General features: G+C 39.3%; 1 protein-coding gene across 6 annotated transcripts in view; it reads right to left on the bottom strand.

Annotated features, from left to right (window-relative positions):
- Nucleotides 1-18963, bottom strand: part of ARV1 (ARV1 homolog, fatty acid homeostasis modulator) — a 42391-nt gene that overhangs the window by 16363 nt on the left and 7065 nt on the right. For 5 of the 6 annotated variants that reach the window (XM_072140880.1, XM_072140879.1, XM_072140877.1 and 2 more), the window contains exons 4-6: nt 17068-17221; nt 16047-16271; nt 13098-13396 (exon numbers count right to left, since the gene is read on the bottom strand). In XM_072140880.1, the coding sequence (XP_071996981.1) occupies nt 13302-13396; nt 16047-16271; nt 17068-17221 (474 nt within the window). In that variant the 3' untranslated portion in view covers nt 13098-13301. Of the gene's footprint in view, nt 1-13097; nt 13397-16046; nt 16272-17067; nt 17222-18963 lie in introns of those variants that run through there. The other variant, XM_072140878.1, reaches the window with a different exon arrangement.

The following is an 18963-nucleotide window of genomic DNA, read 5'->3' as shown; positions in this document are numbered from 1 at the left end:
AGTCCACGAAACATTGTGAGGGCCATAAGATGGAAAGACAGAACAAGAGGATTTGAAGACTATACAGAGGAAAGGTGGGGAAAGAGAACACAAACAGGAGAGTGCACATACAGACAATGCAATACGTGTTAGTCAAATCCGCTGGAAAATGGCACAGTGCCTAACAATTAGATTGAAACTTGGCCATAAATGCTCTTTTATCAGAAAAGTAGATTTTCAGGGCTGTGAAGCTAACAGTTGTATTATGTATGGTAGGACACCAAAACAGTGCAAAATAGACTATCAAGATTAGATTTCACCAAGTTTAAGGTTCAAGGTTGAGCCAATGCTGGATAAATTTAACAGCTTGTTCCTCTGAAAGTCACTGGAGGCATTTATCTGGTGAATTACATAATATTGTGCAGAAGACAACATCTTTAAGATTCATCTTGGTTAACTGGATTTATTATTTAAATGTATTTTCTAGAAAAGGAGGTGTTGATTGTCAAGTTTTTACACAGATCAGTCATTGTTTTAAACATTTTAAATTGCAAAGGCACACTGTTCTAAGGCCAGAACATGAAAGTGCTCATACCGTGGAAAAGGGCCGGCGTGCAGGTCTGATCCCAATGACCAAACCCATTGCAGTGGACAGGGGACCCTGCATCATAGGGAAATATGATACGAGACTCCCGGTCAGCTAAACAGCAATGCTTATTTTAACAACTGTTACAGTGTCATGCTGCAGCCAGGGACACTCTGCATCATATTTCACAATGATGCAAGGACCCCAACAACTGAACTGGGTTCTGTCCATGGGATCTGACAAGAACACAGGCCCATTTCCACAGACTGAGCAAATTGGTGTGAAAGTAGTCGAAGAGTCATGTTTAAGAAGCGTGTAAACATGAGAGGCTGCTTTTGATTTTCACAAAATTGAGTAGTTTTGCGCAATATGTTTGTAAAAAACATATCAATTTACATGCACCTTTCTAATAAAAAATCAGCAGCCAAATACAAAGACCCAGATTCAGTTAAAATAAGAAAAATGACTGACTATAAAAATAAACTTTCAGTTTGTTTGGTCAGTTTGTGCTGAGGGTATTGTCAAAATGTGGATGACATTTGTAGAAATTTTATCCAAACGCTGCTATTTTACATCATAGTGAATTAGGTGCAGATCTAACCTACTACAAGTATGTATCCCCATAGAGAACAATACCAGAGTAGGGAAAAACTGCCTGATCAAATTATGTCATTGCTGCTGTCACCTCTGTACCATAAAAGCTTCTGACAAGGTTTTTAACTTCTGCTGCCAAATAAGTGAACATGGCTAAGCAGGGCCGGATTAAAGGAGGGGCTCATGGGGCTCGAGCCCCGGGGCCCCCACCACTTTCACTTTTTAAGGGGCCCCCACCAGTTTCGGACAGTCAGCGACTTAGCTCAGCTCTGTGTCTCTGTGCACAATGCGCAGCGGCCAGTGGCCGCTCGTAATGCACATAGGGGTCTAGGATGACAGCTATGTCAGTGAGACACCGCTGCCTTCGCTGGGGGAGATCGCCAAGATCGCCATTTTCTACAGGGGACTGGCAGCTATAGTCTACAGGGGTCTGGTGGCTTTATACTACAGGGGTCTGGTGGCTTTATACTACAGGGGGCTGGCAGGCTATATACTACAGGGGGCTGGCACTCTATATACTACAGGGGGGCTGGCAGGCTATATACTACAGGGGGGCTGGCAGGCTATATACTACAGGGGGGCTGGCAGGCTACTAACCTCCAAAATCATTGTTGGAAGGGCCCCCACCAGTTTGCGCCCAGGGGCCCCCACCACCCTTAATCAGGCCCTGTGGCTAAGTGAAACATGGCATAACATTTCAGGCAGCATTGTGGCTTTACAAGCTAATGTGCACACTCCTCCTTTTTTCTTACTTAAAGCGCACTTGTTAGGGCAAAATGGTATCCAAAACCTACCACAGTTCTTCATGGCCCTGTAACATCTCAGTCTGTGTCCACTACAAAAAAAAAAAATGTCATGGGACAGTCCACTTAGGCTTTCTCTGTCTTCTCATTTTAGCTGTTATTACTTATTTTTGAGGTAATGAAGTTGCAGTTGTACATTTGGCTTAATCATGCATGCGTCGTACCTACAGCAGTTTGGATGTACTACACCAGCTTAAAGGGGTATTCCCACGAAGACAAGTTTCTTATATGTACTCAGGATAACAAAATAACACATTCTCTAATTCATTGTTATAAACATAAATACAGCATTTTACAGTCCTTTGTCACAGAGGATGATGATACAAATGAGGAACTTGGTACATCCTTAGGAAATTGTGTAGAGGTCATGGAGAACTTGTCTCACTTAGCATTTTTTTTCCCCCAATCAATTTCATTCATCCCTTATTTCTCATATAAATGGGTATTCCCACAAAGACAAGTTTCTTATATGTACTTAGGATAACAAAATAACACATTTTCTAATTCAATGTTATTAACATAAATACAAACATAACATATAAGTCCAACCTGTCTCTATCAGTCCTGGTGTACACAATTTCAGTTGCCCCTAGACATGACCCTGTAACTTCTGACTTAGGGTCGGGTGGCTGCCATTTTGGATTTCTGTGTGACAGCCCTGGAGCTGAGTTTCTGTCTGTCTCTGCTGTGCCTGTAGCCATGCCCTCTACACTCGCTGACTCACTTCCAGCCATCACATGGTGAGCAGAGAGAGAAGCTGAAAACTGCAAGCCACAAGGAGATAAGTCATCCAGGAGAAGGGGGAGGGAGGCACATGTCTGTCAGTATAAAAGTCTGTCAGCCTCTGTCTGTCATGCCTCTGTGTAATAGGCATCTCATGCATCTCTCTTTCTAAGTGTCAGTGTGTTAGTACAATGTCAGATGAAAGCGTATATAAACCTGTACCCTGATAATCTAACCACATTGTCACCCACAGAAGTAGATGTTTAATAATGGGGCAGATTTATCAAGCTGTCTGAAAGTCAGAATATTTCTAGTTGCCCATGGCAATCAAGCACAGCTCCGCTTTAAAATATTCATTAGCACTGGTAAAATGAAAGCTGAGCTGTGATTGGTTGCCATGGGCAACTAGAAATATTCTGACTTTCAGACAGCTTGATAAATCTGCCCCAATGTGTCTGCTTAGAGAGTCCCCGCTCACACCCTGAAATTTTACACTGACAGCCTACAGTAGGTAGTGATAGAAGCTAGAACAGCAATAACACTGAGTACAATTGTAAAGAAAGGGGTTAAAATGATCTTTATTGTGTAAACATCACTAGGAGATTGATATTTTATAATTTTCATTTGTGGGAAAACTCCTTTAAGTGGGCACGAAGAGCCAGACTGAGCCAGAACCAAAGTATAAACTATTTTCTTTTCATTGAGGCCAGAGACATATATCATATAGTTTGATTTTGGACACTAAACAACCAGTCCATAAGGACCTATGAGTGCTTTTGTTTCCCAAATCACTTTGGCTGGTTCCTTTTAAAGTAGTTTTGTTGGGATTGGTTGGGGACCACCAATACATTTAGCGGATTTAACCGTATTTTTAACTGTCAGCATGCAGGAATATTGGGAACTACTGGGAGCAACAATCCAATAAGCCCACTCAGGATTTCAGGGGGCATACTGTATGTGTTTGAGGAATAAACAGCTCCCCTTGACAGATGAAGTCAGGGGAATGCGTGATCAGAAATGTTTAAGCTCCTATCCTTTGATATCAGGAGAGATAAACTGTCACTAGCGTGCCATGTTTAGCAGCAGCTTACTCTCCTCTTTTCCATTTACTAAGGAGAATGTACACATGTAGAGAGATTCAAGAGGAATAGCTGTTGCTAGGATTTTCAATAGGTTATTTTATTCACAACACTTTCCCTTGATGACACTTTCATATGTACATGTCATTATATATCCCCTGCAAAAATATTAATGCATTTTAATACATTTTTAGCAAATTTAGTAATTGCCAGTAAACATTTTTAAAAACGCATCAACATGCAAAATTTTACTTAACTATGTTAAGTATTTCTAGAAAACATTGTATGAATTCCCTATGGAGCTCTTTGAAGGTGGAGGAATGTCAGGCATGAGAGCGGACCAGCACATGTCTGTAGAATGTTAGAAATCCAGAGACACGTCTGGGGCGACTCCCTGCTCAATAGCTGATCAGTAGCATAACAAAAAGAAATAGCTTATGAGTAAGATAAAATCAGTGTAAAAGTATGATACATTGTAAAACCAAATCGTGCTTTTCCCTTTTAGAAATGGCTTAAGATGTCAAGAAAATTTTATTTTAGAAACAAAGGGAAATGACATATCTAAATACTCTAACAAGTGATGAGTGAAAGTGCCTTTCTTTTACACATATGTATGGCTGCCATATTGGATCACAGGCAAGTTTTTCAATAGGATGGTGATCATGTCGAACATCAAACACAACAAAAATTGATAGCCAGACAACAAACCACGGGATCGCAACAGGACCGGGTAAGTAAATCTGCCCCAGTGACCTTGTCAAATAGCTATGCTTCTCAGGGAACGTTCCTAGTTTTGGCAAGTTGGCCCGCTACATACTATTAATAGAGCCTCTGACATATCCATTTTTAATCCCATACACACATTGCTGAAACGATTTGCAGCAGAAAAAGTTATCCACAGAGGCTGATTTCCTCTAGTATATAGCCTTCAGGCTCATTTTTTTTAAATAATGATTTTTAAAGCCTTTTTTTCTTAAAATAATGCCATAAGATGCTAAAACAAGAGCAGATCCTTCCAAAGAGGACACACACCAGCATGTAGACCTGCTTGGTTTACAATCCTTGGTCCTGGTGGTATATTACTTTTAAATACATGTGCAAGCAGTTTGAACTGAAAAGAATGTGCAAAGTCAGACAGAAAACTGACGCAGGGGCTTTAATAAATCTGGGCCACTGTGCTTGAAGCTCTCTGGATGCTTTACTTTAGTCTAGGGCTGCAAAGGTCAGCTGTAATGAAGCTTTATTATTAATCCTTGTTTCTATACCAGCAAAAAAAATATTGAAAATCCATTTATCACAGGGACAAAAAAAATTTGTCTAGTGACAATTGTAAAATTTACCTTTCCGACTTACATACAAATTCAACTTAAGAAAAATCCTAAAGAACCTATATTATATGTAAACCAGGAACTGCCTGTAATGGAGTAATCACTGCATGTTGCAGACAAGGGGTATTGTGGATTAGCTGCCATGGTTAAGGACATATACCACAGGGATAAAGGTCTGTATGCAAATGAGCCAGAGGGGCTCTAGGCTCCATTAACTTATATGGAGCCTGGAGCCCCTCAGGCTCATTTGCATACAGCCATTCATCCTGGTGGCAGATGCCCTTTAAGCGAGTACGTCCAATGGAGATCCCGTCTTATCTCAGTCTGTGTGCATGAGAGAGAGATTTCCAATAGAAGGAAAATTGTACTTTAACCTTTACAGTGCCTTGGACCAATGTCAAACAGATAATGTTCTGAACAATGCAACATGCTAATATTTGTTATTTCAAAGATATTCCTATGCCAGCTAACTGCATATCGCATTACGCTACCATAGAAAGAAAGTGTGGAGTGCAATAAGTATTGGTACTTTTTTAGAACACATCATGCTAATAGATGAAATCTTTGCTAATTTTGTACATATATTATGATTTCACATTAATTTTAAAAAAATCTGTATTTGTGACATGATGTGGAGGGGCTGGTATAGATAACATGTCTGTGTAGCAAGAAACATATAGCTGTAATCTAATAGACTGTAAGCTCTTGCGAACAGGGACCTCACTCCTATTGTTCCATATGACTGTTTGCACTCTGTAATGTAGTACAGTATTTTTTATTTGTAAATGTCTCCTATGATTTGTAAAGCGCTATGAAATATGATGATGGCATAGAAATATAGATTATTAAGTGCTGGAAATTTTTCAATGAAAGATTATGATCAACACAGGTAATATAAATACTGAAGCTTAAAGCATAAAGGTTAAAAATCTACTTGATAGTATAGGGAATGTTAAGCTGAACTCGCTCCAGTGGTGTACGCACAAAGCTAGTATCAGAGGGGTTTTCCAAGAACTAAACAGCAGACAGTGGAAAAGTGATAATACTGAACGTATTAGGATAATTAAAGAGATCGAGGTACTAGAAAAAATTCACAAGGAGACTAGAGACGCTAATAGTGGGGACAAACTAAACAAAGCTCGCAATGAGCTGCAGAATACATTTTTGAGGGAATACACGGAGGAACTGTATAAACTTAATGCAAAAAAATTCACACTGGGGCATAAAGCAAAGATGTTAACGAAAAGCCGGGTAAGGAAGCTGGGCGACAACAGGATTGATGCCATCAAAAATAAAGCAGGCGAGACAATTCGGGACCCTCAAAAAATTCTCGGGGTGTTTGCGGATTTCTATTCAGGTCTTTATAATTTGGAAAAAGAAGAAGGTTTTCAGAAACCAGACCTGGGCCGAATCAACGAATTCCTCGAGACACTGCATATTCCCAAACTTAATAAGGAAAAAGCTGAGGCCTTAGGTGCTAGGTTTAGTACTGAAGAAGTACTTAGAACTATGGAGAATTTAAAAAAAGCAAAGGCCCCAGGCCCCGATGGCATCATTAATGAATTCTATATAGAATTTGCTAATATCCTCTCCCAACCGCTGACTGATTTATTTAATAATTTTAGGGAAGGAGGAAAATGTTTGAAAGAGATGTTAGAAGCAACAATAGTTACAATCCCTAAAGCAGGGAAGGACAAAACACTTTGCGAAAATTACCGACCGATATCACTTCTCAACTCAGATATTAAAATATTTTCAGCAGTTTTAGCGGCAAGGTTAAGAGCAGTCATTGAATCAATAATTCATCTTGATCAGCTGGGCTTTATGCCAGGTAAACAAACAAGAGACTCGACTAGACGCACTATCAACTTAATAGAGATTGCAAACAAAATGAGGGCTCCCAGTGTACTTCTGTCAATCGATGCTGAAAAAGCATTTGACAGAGTACACTGGGACTTCTTGAAGGCTGTCTTAGTAAATATAGGACTGCCAGAAAATCTCCTTAGTTATGAACCTTTATAACAGGCCCTCAGCCTCAGTATCTAACATGGGACTCTTCAGTGAGAAATTTGATCTAAGCAACGGCACACGACAGGGGTGCCCACTATCCCCCCTGCTCTTTAATCTGTTCATTGAGCCCCTAGCATGCTCAATAAGGCATAATGGTGAGATAGAGGGAATTAAAACGAACGCATCGGAGTATAAAATTAGTTTGTATGCTGACGATATTGTGATCTCATGCTCAGACCCCCTAGTTTCACTAAAAGCCTTAAGTAGCACGATTGAGGAATTCTCAATATTGTCCTACTATAAAGTAAATGCGAACAAAAGCCATATTTTGGTTCTTAATGGGAGTCCTATGTTGGAGCAAGAAATAGCAAGTAGATTTAAATACGTAATTGCAAAAGAAAGTTTTTTCTACCTTGGAATAAGAATAGGACGAACAATAGACTACACAAGAAGAGTTAACAGTCAGCTTGTCCTAGAAAAGGTTAAAGAGATATGTAAAAAGGGCTCATCTTTAGTGACAGCTTTACTGGACAGAGTCTTTTATGTTAAGCAAAATATTTTGCCGATAATCCTATATAACCTTAGATGTGTCCCGGTTCCACTAACTAAGCACGTCATAAAGGAAATAGAGAAGTACTTGGTTATATGGGTCTGGGCACATAAAAAACCAAGAATAGCGAGGAGGGTTCTCTACTGCCCCAAGGGCTTGGGAGGTGCAGGACTCCCTAGTATAGCGCTCTATCAAGAAGCAGCATTACTAGAACCTATTTGGAAGTGGTGGGCCGCAGGGAGAGTACAGGATAGGTGGGAAAGAATAGAATTAGAGGTAGCAGATATACGCTCACTTAAAGCTCTGTTGTTGGATAAACTATTAGAACTAAAGGGGAAAAAAAGGGTAGGTACTTTACGGAGGGATATACTAGTAACGACAGGTGAGACGCTGCATGCATGGAGCAAGTACTGTTATCTGTTTAAAGACAAAATAAAACTCTCCCTAGAGGAAATAGATCTAATATCCGTAGAATGCTTAGTAGAGGACCTTGACTTGACAGAATGGATCAAAGCAGGAATAAAAAATCTTAGGGGTCTGAAGAGAAATGGAAATTGGATATCATTTAGAGAATTAAAAAAGGAATTTAATATACCCCCATCGGATTGGTTTATATATCTCAGGTTAAAATCCCTATCTCATTCATTAAAAGATTCTTTTGAGGAACCGGTCTACACCAGGTTGAGATTCTTAACATATATTAAGGCACTTAGACCAAAGGGAGGCACCTCCGCAGCTTATAGGGATCTTATTCACCGATATAGTAGGGGCAAATTACCGTATATGGTAAGGTGGGAAAAAGAACTGGGACTGTCCTTCTCAGAAGAACAGTGGAGGAAGGCAATAGAGGATTCAAATAGGAATCTGCGATGCACAAATCACATGGATAATTTGTTTAAAATCAGGAGTAGGTGGTATTTAACCCCCCAAAAACTTGCAAAGGCTAATCAAGATGTCAGTGAGTACTGCTGGAGGGGATGTACGGACATAGCATCAACTCTACATATGTGGTGGACCTGTGACCGAGTGGTGCATATATGGAATTATGCCTTTGATCTTATTTCAATAATAAGGAATACATATACTCCACCTTGCCCCGCCATTGCTTTATTGGATATATATATGAGGGGTTTTTCTGAGAACGAGAAATGGCTAATAAGCAGACTATGTGCGGTAGTGAGAATGACTATTGCAAAGCAATGGAAATCTGCTAGCCAGTTTAATAGAGACTCAATAATAGAGAATATGAATGAATGCCATCGCTATGAAATGTATATGTGGGAACAAGGCATAATAAGAAGTAAACAGTTTAAACATAATTGGCGCCCGTGGTTAATTTTGAATCTATGAACCCGAAATGCCCCTTCAAATTCAAATTCAAATTCAAATTTCAAATTCAAATTTTAAATTTCAAACCTCAATCTGGTTAGTGTTAGTCACATATACCCTATAAAGCTAGGAACCGAGATACCTCCTTATAGTAACCCGCTTCCTGTCAGTACATAAGCGTATTAGGATAGGAAAATATTATATTTATTCTCCCCTTTCCTTCTTCTTTTTTTTTCCTTCTTCTTTTTTTTCCTTCTTCTTTTTTTTCCCTCTTTCCTTTTCCTTTTTCCCTTTCTTCTTTTTTTTTCTTTCCTCTGTATCTGGGACTCGGATAAACATGTGCCATATTTAAGTATTTAAGTATTAGGAGAAGTACGATGAAGGGAGGATTTTTCCTCCACAATGTATCTATTGACATTTTCATGTTTAAGAAACAATCTCGACCCATCGCTACACTGGAATAAGTAGTAACTAACGGAAAGATCTGCTGTAATAAGTAGTAACCAATTATAAGATTGTTGTTCTATATGAATCAATTTATGTTTTCTGTTGACTGATCAATAAACATGTTGTCAATAAATACTGAAGCTTAACCATTTCACTTTTTTTTTTAATTGGTAATGATATTATGGATCAGCCCTAAAACAGATCGGCCTCATCTCATTTTCATGCTATCTTGAACACTTTTAAAAGTTTTATGATTTTAATACTGTTATAGGAACATAAGAGACAATAGTCTGGAAATGTTGATTGATGTCTATGGGAAAGTTTTTATTAGACGTGCCCTGTGACCTGTGCAGAGGTCAATGTGCAGGGAGGATGGAGAGACGAGATGTCAGCATCACCTATTGTGAATAATAGATCCTACAATAGAGTTGCTCAATGTGTTCCATGCACAGACTATTTATTAGGTTTAGTGGTCAATGTGAAAACGGCAACATCTCCCCTTTCAAGGGCTACCTTATAAATGAAACAGAAACCAACATTCTGAGTTGTGTTCACCTTAGAACAATAGTTGTCTCATGCTTGTAGATTGTATATATTGGGTCACATTTACTTACCCAGCTGCTGGAGTTCATTCACAAAGATTGTGCGCCCGATATCCTGCATGTGTCGCTAACCAGCTCAAGTCCGATGGAGTTCACCTTCTTCTTCCTGGTGCATATAAGTGCATTGTCTTGCAACACAAATTGAAAGTTGCAATTTGTCGCATGAAAGCCAACACAGCTGCGCCACAATCCGATCGCGTGCGACACAATGCCCTGCTAAATACCTGTCACAGCCGTGCAATCCCTGAAAACCATGAACAGTCCAACAAAACTTGCTAGATTCTTGCTGTTGTAAGTAATGTCAGTGAACATTGGTAGGGTTTGAAAATCAGCAGTTTAGGAAAATTTCGACCAGGTGCAGAGGCTGCGAGACCGTTTGTGGCCCCCATAGCCTTATATTGTGCATGGTCAAGCATAGTGTGGCATAGTGCAAGCCCCATGTCTCACTGCTCTGTGAACTAACCAAGGGGCCATGACCCAAATTATAATCCGGGGTCCTATTTCGGCGCAGATTTGCGGCGTTGTTGGGCATTTTTAATGGACATCAGTGAGGTGAGTGTTGCTCACCCACCAATGTCCTACAGGGCCACAAACAGCACATGGTTGTGTGCATGAGGCAGACATTGAAAAGCATGTGATTGGTAACCAGTAACCTGGTGCCTGGTTACACAGATTGCTGGTTACCGTCTGCATCCGTTTCAATGAAAACAACTGTGATAGGGCCAAGCCCCATCCCCAGGCATTTGCGTTGGGTTTGTAAACACAATACAAATGCCACAACTGGCCACACCATAAGGCTACGAACACAGTTTGTCATACATAATAACTGTGCACATTTTCTGCATACTTCATTAAGATATTTTTATTGTTGGTTTGATGTGGATTTTCATGTAGATTTTCTGTGTACATTACTTAGAAAAATCACATTCCTTTTTTAATGGGGTTTAGCAACTTGATTGTTATCCCCCACACACAGAATAGGGTTAACCATCTGATTACTGTCCTTTTGAGTCCTGCAGACAAAAAAAAAAAAAGTGGCCCAGATTTCTTAAAGCCCCTGCGCCATATTTCTGACTTTGCACATTCTTTTCAGTGCAAACTACAGTGCACATGTAGAGGCGGTCCCCTACTTAAGAACACCTTACTTACATACGGCCCCTAGTTACAAACGGACATCTGGATGTTGTCAATTTACTGTACTTTAGTCTTAGGCTACAATAAACAGCTATAACAGTTATCATTGGTGTCTACAATGATTTTTTATTGTTAATCCTGGTTCTTTATGACAATCCAACATTTTTAAAAAACTATTTTCCCAGAAACCAAAAAAAATTTGACTGGGGGTTACAATGATAAAGTATACAGTTCAAACTTGCATACAAATTCAACTTAAGAACAAACCTACAGACCCCATCTTGTATGTAACCCGGGGACTGCCTGTATTTAAGAAGCTGCCCTATACCCGACGCAATACAAAATTCTGCACCGAAAGTGCCATTCCAGTGCACAGTTTGATCGGGCACCACATTTATCATGCAGTGTCCAACAGAATTGTGTTGCACGCCCTATGTTAAAGGTGCAACAAAAAAAAATCTGCACCACAATCTGGCGCACACTGCACAGGCGAACTGCACCTAGTGCAGTTTGCACTGTTTTTGATAAATGTGGGCCACTTTGCTTGCCAATTGAGAGCGTAACCGTCATTTGAGATAATTCTTAATATTGTATGTGAAGAGATCTAATCTCACTTTGTGTGTTTAAACAGCTCTGAGGTGGGAGTATTAATTCCGTTACTTTCAGCTTGTTCCTTGAATAGCATGCTCATAGCATAATACAGCCACGGAGAGAGCAAAAAGGGTCAACACTCACAGAGCCCCATCTTCAATCCTGTACACAGATTTGCCATAGCAACGTAGAAGTAACTTTGTAACTAAGGGGCAAATTCGAGCCAGTTTCTTTAGAAACCAAGCAGAATTTGAAATAAAGTATAAAAGAAAAATGTTGAGATTGATCATGTGCAGTTGGCCATGGAGCTATTGTGCAATCAGCTCCTCTTTCTACAGACATATATAGAGCACCTGGATCCTGACTTCATGAACAAGTAACTGATTAAGAATAAAGTTATAGCATTCATGCACACGACTGTATATGACCCTAAAGGTCTATTGTGAATGGTGCGGTGAGCACACTGTTATAGAGCCAGGAGGCCGCACTGCCTGACTCCTATGTAGATGGATGGGGTAAGCAGCACATATTGCCCATATTGTGTGTGTATTCTTTTATTATTGTCATCCGCACGTGATGACATACAGGGCACACATAACGGTCCATGTTACCGTATAACAGCACGTGCTGTGTGCACATAGCCTAAAGCTGAACTGATATGGCTTGTAGTAACTGAGCTGATCAAGTTGAAGAACGAGGCTGATTGGAGATAGTAAGTCACTTACTTATAAGCACCAGTTAAGGCAACCTGCAAGTAGCCCTTAGCACAATAAATCCCAAACTTTAAAAAAGTTTGTAGCAGATCTCTTTCTTAGAAGACAGAAAAATATAAATTGTTGCTCTGCTACAAAAGACAGGTTACAGACAAAAGACACCATCACAAACAAAGCATGCCGATTACTTGGCAACCAAATGCCTTTTCCATAGGGGAATAGCAGATGCATATGAACTGCACATTCTCTGCAGCATGTGACAGTAGGAGATTTCTGTACAATAAATATAATAAATATTCTGGAAGGGATCAATTGATGGATTGCAGAGTACATTGTGTTTTCATGTTCACTAATCCCTTAAAATTTATTGAAACTGTGACTATTGTGAGTGTATTTGACTGTTGCTATCTTAGTGTATCCAAGCAGGCATATGGGTGAAACTTGCATGTATTACGCAGCGCTGCACACCGCATGGCAAATCAGTCCCTGTCCCCATGGGATTTATGTATGTAAACCTGTATTCATATCTAGTGACCCCAGGCCCCATAACCTCTACCATAACGAACTCGAAATGCAAACTGCTGCTCTATCCAGAAAATAAATAAAGTAAATTAAGAAATAAAAGTAAATGACAAAAAAATGACCAACATTTATTAACATTTATACATACAAATAAAACTTTGAGAAACTTAAAATTCGGACTATGACAAAATAAATATTTTGCATTAGAACATTTTTCTGGTTCCTTCCCCAAAGCATAAACTGTACAGAATTACTATCACTCCAGATGTTATGAAAATTCTATTGCTGATGTCATGCTGTACACACATTTACTATACAGTCCATTGAACAGAGGAAAGCACGATTTCCAAGAGCAGTCCACAGGCAACAGCGATCAGCGATAGGGCTCGACTCACATTTAAAGTTACTAAAGGAGACAAAGAATACAATGGAGACAAAGTTACTAAAGGAGACAAAGAGTATAATACAATGTTTAATGTCATAATAGTATCTAGTAAGGCAATATCAAGAGTAAAGCTAGCCATACATATACATTTCCAAATAGAGAAGTCATGAGGCTGCCAGGCAGTTCATTTTCACTATTACTAAAGCAATGGTTTATTGAGTTATCATTGCATTTTAGAACCAATTAATAAAAATTAACAATTAATTTTGTATAAATATAAAAACTGTTGACTATACACATGTTTGGTGTTACCACAATGGTTACTATTTAACAAATGTAACTTTAAGGGAACCTGTCTTCAGGTTTGCCGCTTTCTAATCAATTTGATCACACAAATCAACATGTATTTTCTCTCCAAAATAAGTCATGAAAATGTAACTGGCTAATTTCCAGTGAAGCACCCAAGTCATCAAGTACTCACCCGGTATATACCATTCTTTCATCTCCCTGTACATGTTATAAAGGCTATACAGCTATAAACAAAAGTATAGTGAAAAACACATGTCCAGATTTGGGAGAAAACCTACAACTGAAACCAGAGGCTTACATAAAAAGACACATATACATCTATTTATCACTTACTGACATGAAATCAGAATAAACCTTTTCCTGTTTTAGGTCGATCAGTATTACCAACATTATGGGGCAGATTTATCAAGCTGTCTGAAAATAATGAGAATGACAATTTTCTGCAAAATCAAAAGTTTACCTACATTTCATTATGAAGCCTTTTCAGCTTTCCCCATTGATTTTCAATAGAATTGAAATCAGGGCTTTGAGGTGGCCGCTCCGAAACATTAACTTTGTTATCCTTATAAGCTACTTTGCAACCAGTTTTGCAGTATGTTTTGGGTCAATGTCTATTCGGAAGACACATTTGTGTCAAAGCTTTAAAGGAACACTCTAGTCAAAGCAGATTAATTGAATTATACTTTGTGCACGACTTGTAGGGAGAAGCAGGACTCCATGTTCATTGTATTCCTAGAACCTTACTAGAACTTAAACTCTCCCCTTCAGGCCCTTCATAATTCAATGAATTAGCTTGACTGGAGTGTTCCTTTTTGTTCCTGGCTGATGTCTTGAGATATTGCTTCAGTATAATCACATAATATTCTTTGCAGACAGCCATGTGTTAAAAGACTATGACACATATTTATCATAAGTCTCTTAGAGCAGAACTGTTCTAGTTGCCCATGGCAATCAATCAGAGCTCAGCTTTCATTTTCCCACAGCTGTTTATAAAATTAAAGCTGAGCTCTGATTGGTCTCCATGAGCAAGTAGAACAGTTTTACCTCAGAAACTTGATAAATCTCCCCCAATATTCTTTCCCATCATGCCATCTATTTTGTGAAGTGCACCAGTCTCTCCTGCAGAAAAACAATGGCACAACATGATGCCGCCCTCTCTATGTATTACAGTTGGAATGGTTGTTCCTCCAAACGTAACAATGGTCATTAATATGAAAATTAATATCATGATAAAATAATGACATCTGCCAATAAACTTATCAGAAGCTTTCCAAATTGTTCCCAAACACATAGTAATCTTAGTCTATGTAACTTCTGACTTGGCAGAAAGTAATAAAAAAATGTCTTAGAAAAATTCTCTCTTTTTCATTATTTTGGCATTTGGTAATCCTAATTGACCTGAAACAGGAAAGGTCTTTTTATAGTGTATGTAAACTTCTGGTTTCAACTCTATGTTATCTCTAGTAAGCAGGAAATGTGACCTGCACCGCCAAATGTGTCACAAGATAGAATAGGGCATTGGAAATATATCAATGTCATGGCAGTAGGAGGCCTAAACAAGACCTCCAAATCCCCCAAGGTATACTAGTCTATAAATTATTCTGTAAGCTGTGGAGATGTCTTCGTGAACCACCAGGAATGTAATTTTTAGCTGGTGACAGGTTCCAATAGCTTATGCTATGCCAATTTTAAAAATGCCTTTGTTAGCATTCTGAATCAATTTCAGCACTTTATAAAAGTTTATTTCACATTACCTGGCACCCTGTTAGCAGCGTGTGGTGAGTCCCAAGGAACGGTAAGCTGCTGCCTGTGTCTAATCATGCATTCTTTCATCCCCCTCTTCTCAATGCACCTGACAGGAAGTGGGGAGGGGGTGAGGGAGCTGCATGAATGTTGAAGAGAGGAAACTGACACAGGCACTCAAAAGTTTTCAACTGACCCCACATCCCCCAGGACTACAGCTAAAAATGACATTTATGGCTTTAAATTAGGTTATATTCAATTTTGTTCCCAAAACTGAGCCACACTTTGGAATGAGCCATGTCCTGATGTTGCACATCTCTGTGTGCTTATGAGTACAAAGATCACTTCATTTTGTATTATAAAATAAGATCTTTATTTTTCTTATCTGTATGTTCATTTAAAAAGTCTAATTAAAAAAATTATCTGCTCTGAAAAAAATAGAAGCTTACAGTAGTTTTGGATGATGACTACACACTACAGTCATGTCTAATGAGTCTCACTTTGAAATGATGATGATTTAGTGTCTTATGTGGCAAAAGCCAAAAAAAAAAAAATAATAATAATTTATATTATATATATATATTTATATATATTATATGTATGTATGTATGTATCTTACCTCGGATAGCTTGTGTATTTGATGTGAGAACAAACAGTGTGATGAGCTTGAGACACAAGGGGGTGTAGTCATGTTCCCAAATCACAGCAGGAATCAGCAGGAGTTTCCCGTAACTGGACAGCAAAAGGGCCTTCAGAAGAAAAGCAAACTCAAAGCGAGACTTCAAAGTCTTTGGTGTCGCCAGGAACAAAACAATGAAGACTCCTGTGAGAAATGCTGCTTGTTCTACAGAGGAAAACACAAATATGTTGCAAGTTTCTTTTTCTACCTGATGCGGAAGTAAAATGATATTGCTAGGCAAGTGGATGCCGAAATCAACAATTTCATCAACTGACGATTTGGTTTAGTAACACTGATAATGTAGATGGTGGCCAAGTGCCAAATTTGTATTAACGAACCATTCATACGTCCATAGAAACCCCCTCTGCGTCTGGTCCAAGAATACTGGACTATTAGCTGTCTGAATTTCATGGAGAAAACACAATGCAAAAGACAGGACTCCAAGCATCTTAGTGATATATGATGCAAGGAGTCCCTTACTTTCAACTGTGATCATGATATTTCTCACTTTATTCTTGTTATAAGCAGGAACCTAATAGTTGGACTTCCAGTTATCAGCAAATAATAGGAAAACAAATAACTGTAGGGAACCCTGTTCAAAGGAGGTCCCGCATGTCACAGTAACGCTCTGTGGGGGGAATGACATTACTGATCATACATCTACACTCGGCAGATCTATGACATGGTTTATATTATTTTATTATCCAGTATAAATGGAGTAAAAGCAATACGTTTAGAAATACTTGAAATTCATCAATATAGAAAATAAAGGAAGCTAGTGGCGCCCCAAAGCATTTTGCAGTCAGATATTCCTCTTGGACCTTATGTGTTGCTTGACCTGAAAAATCCCTTTCACATCCAACACACGTGTGTGAGATCAAAACATGTCTAGCTGTAGACTACACCATCGGGAATTAATATTTGAAGTGGGGGCATATAATATGGTATAGATTTACCATACCCAGAGCAGCTATCCCAAACTGCTTGTAGAAGTCCCATTCCTTTGCATATCTGATAATGTCCTCAGGGTCGCTGTGGCTGCTGGATCCTGGCAGCTGTCGCCACCTGGTGTAGGCTTCACAAAGTAGACAGAATATGCACAGCTTTCCATGTATCTGGAAATGAAATCAACATTTTCTTTTATTAACAACTTGGTTACTCGATAGGACAAAAGATGACTAAATGTAGAATACACTGCCATTGTTGCAATACATAACCTAATCCATCAATTTATAAAATCTGATCGCAGAAGCTTACAGAATAAAGAAAATCGCTGGCCAAATATTCTGCTCTGTAGGGAGGGTGGTCTTCACGTCAGGTCAGAGTGCCATATGTGCATCAGAAAATCCTTTTAAGCTGGTTGTACATCTATTAAATATTAGTGGGAGATTTGTTAATGGGGTTGTCTTGGACTGTGATACTGATGACTTACAGTATACCAAGGATAGGTTATGGGTATCAAAGGCATTATTAGATTGTGAGCCCCATTGGGGACAGGGGCAGATTTAGCAAGCTCTGTGTAGCGCTGCGAAATCTGTGTGCGCTTTATAAATAAAGAATTATTAAAGGTATGGGGTGTGACACTTGTATTTTTCCAGAACAGTAATAATATTATTTTTACCATTTTTGAGGAGTATTTTTAACTGAGGAGTCTGAAGTTTTCAGAAATACAAATATACAACTCATAGCCATATACTGTATAATGTTAATAGACAGCTACTTATCCACAAAAATCATTATAGCTCCTATTTTCTGTGCTTAAAGAGTGACCGTCATTTAAAAAACTTTTGATATGTTGTAGGGCATGTCATTTTAAGGCCTTTCACTGGTATTCAGCAGTCTTCCCCCTGCTATCAGTGACTCCTCAGATGGCCGTTGCTAGGTACTTCCCATCCACACTGGACTGAATACAGAGGGAGAATGTACATGTGAAGCATATCCTCCACCCACTGCTTTCAGCTGATTCTCCTCAGGGCTGCTTACAGTCATGTGCTGCTAGGAGCCCTAACTAATGTAGTAAATATCTCTCCCTGAACACACTCAGCTTTCCCTACACTTGTATATAAATACACAGTCTACCCCTTACCTCATGGCAGCAGGAAAGAAACAGAGAGCGCAGTGATATACAGGGTCGGCTTCAGGTTTCAGTAGGTCCCTGGATCACAGTGCCTCAGTGGGCCCCTTTGCAGTGAACTCACTTGGTGGCATAAAACATTTAGAAACTAAAACAGTCTCCTGTACCCTAAAATATTCCCTATTTTATCATACTAATTTGCCCCCTCATGGTTATTTTATACAAGCCCCACTCACACCCTATGGATTCGTTAGATACAGCCCCCCTCACCCACATGGATTTATTATGTACAGTCTTATGTGGGCCCCCCAGCAGCTCTGGGCCTTGGCACTTGCCAAGGTATGCCGAGTGTTGGCACCGACCCTGTTGATGTGTGTACTCTGCAAGTCTTCAATCTGTTCCATGTGCTGTGCTGCCCCTTTTTTTAGATAGATGGAGGGGAGCAGGGGACAACATACACAGAAAAAGTCCAGATACGGTCAAATAACTAAATATACATGGTATCTGATTTTGCCAGAGAAATGACAGAGGACAAGGGACACATACACAGACCAAGGGTGGACACCACCCAACACGTGTTTCGCCTTGCTTCATCAGGTGCATGCATGTATGTAGACCTGGTTATGTGTCCACTGATATTCCCCCGATATGTGCAATACTTGTTTGTATTCAAATATCTTGACTTGTTCTGAGGACTATAACTTCTATACCTCTATACAAGTTACTGTGATGTTTATCTAATATATGTTTAGTTATTTGACCATTGGTGGACTTTTGCTGTGT

This window comes from Engystomops pustulosus, chromosome 3 (genome assembly GCF_040894005.1).
Source record: "Engystomops pustulosus chromosome 3, aEngPut4.maternal, whole genome shotgun sequence".
NCBI lineage: Eukaryota > Metazoa > Chordata > Amphibia > Anura > Leptodactylidae > Engystomops > Engystomops pustulosus.
This window is presented reverse-complemented; position numbering and strand designations above follow the sequence as displayed.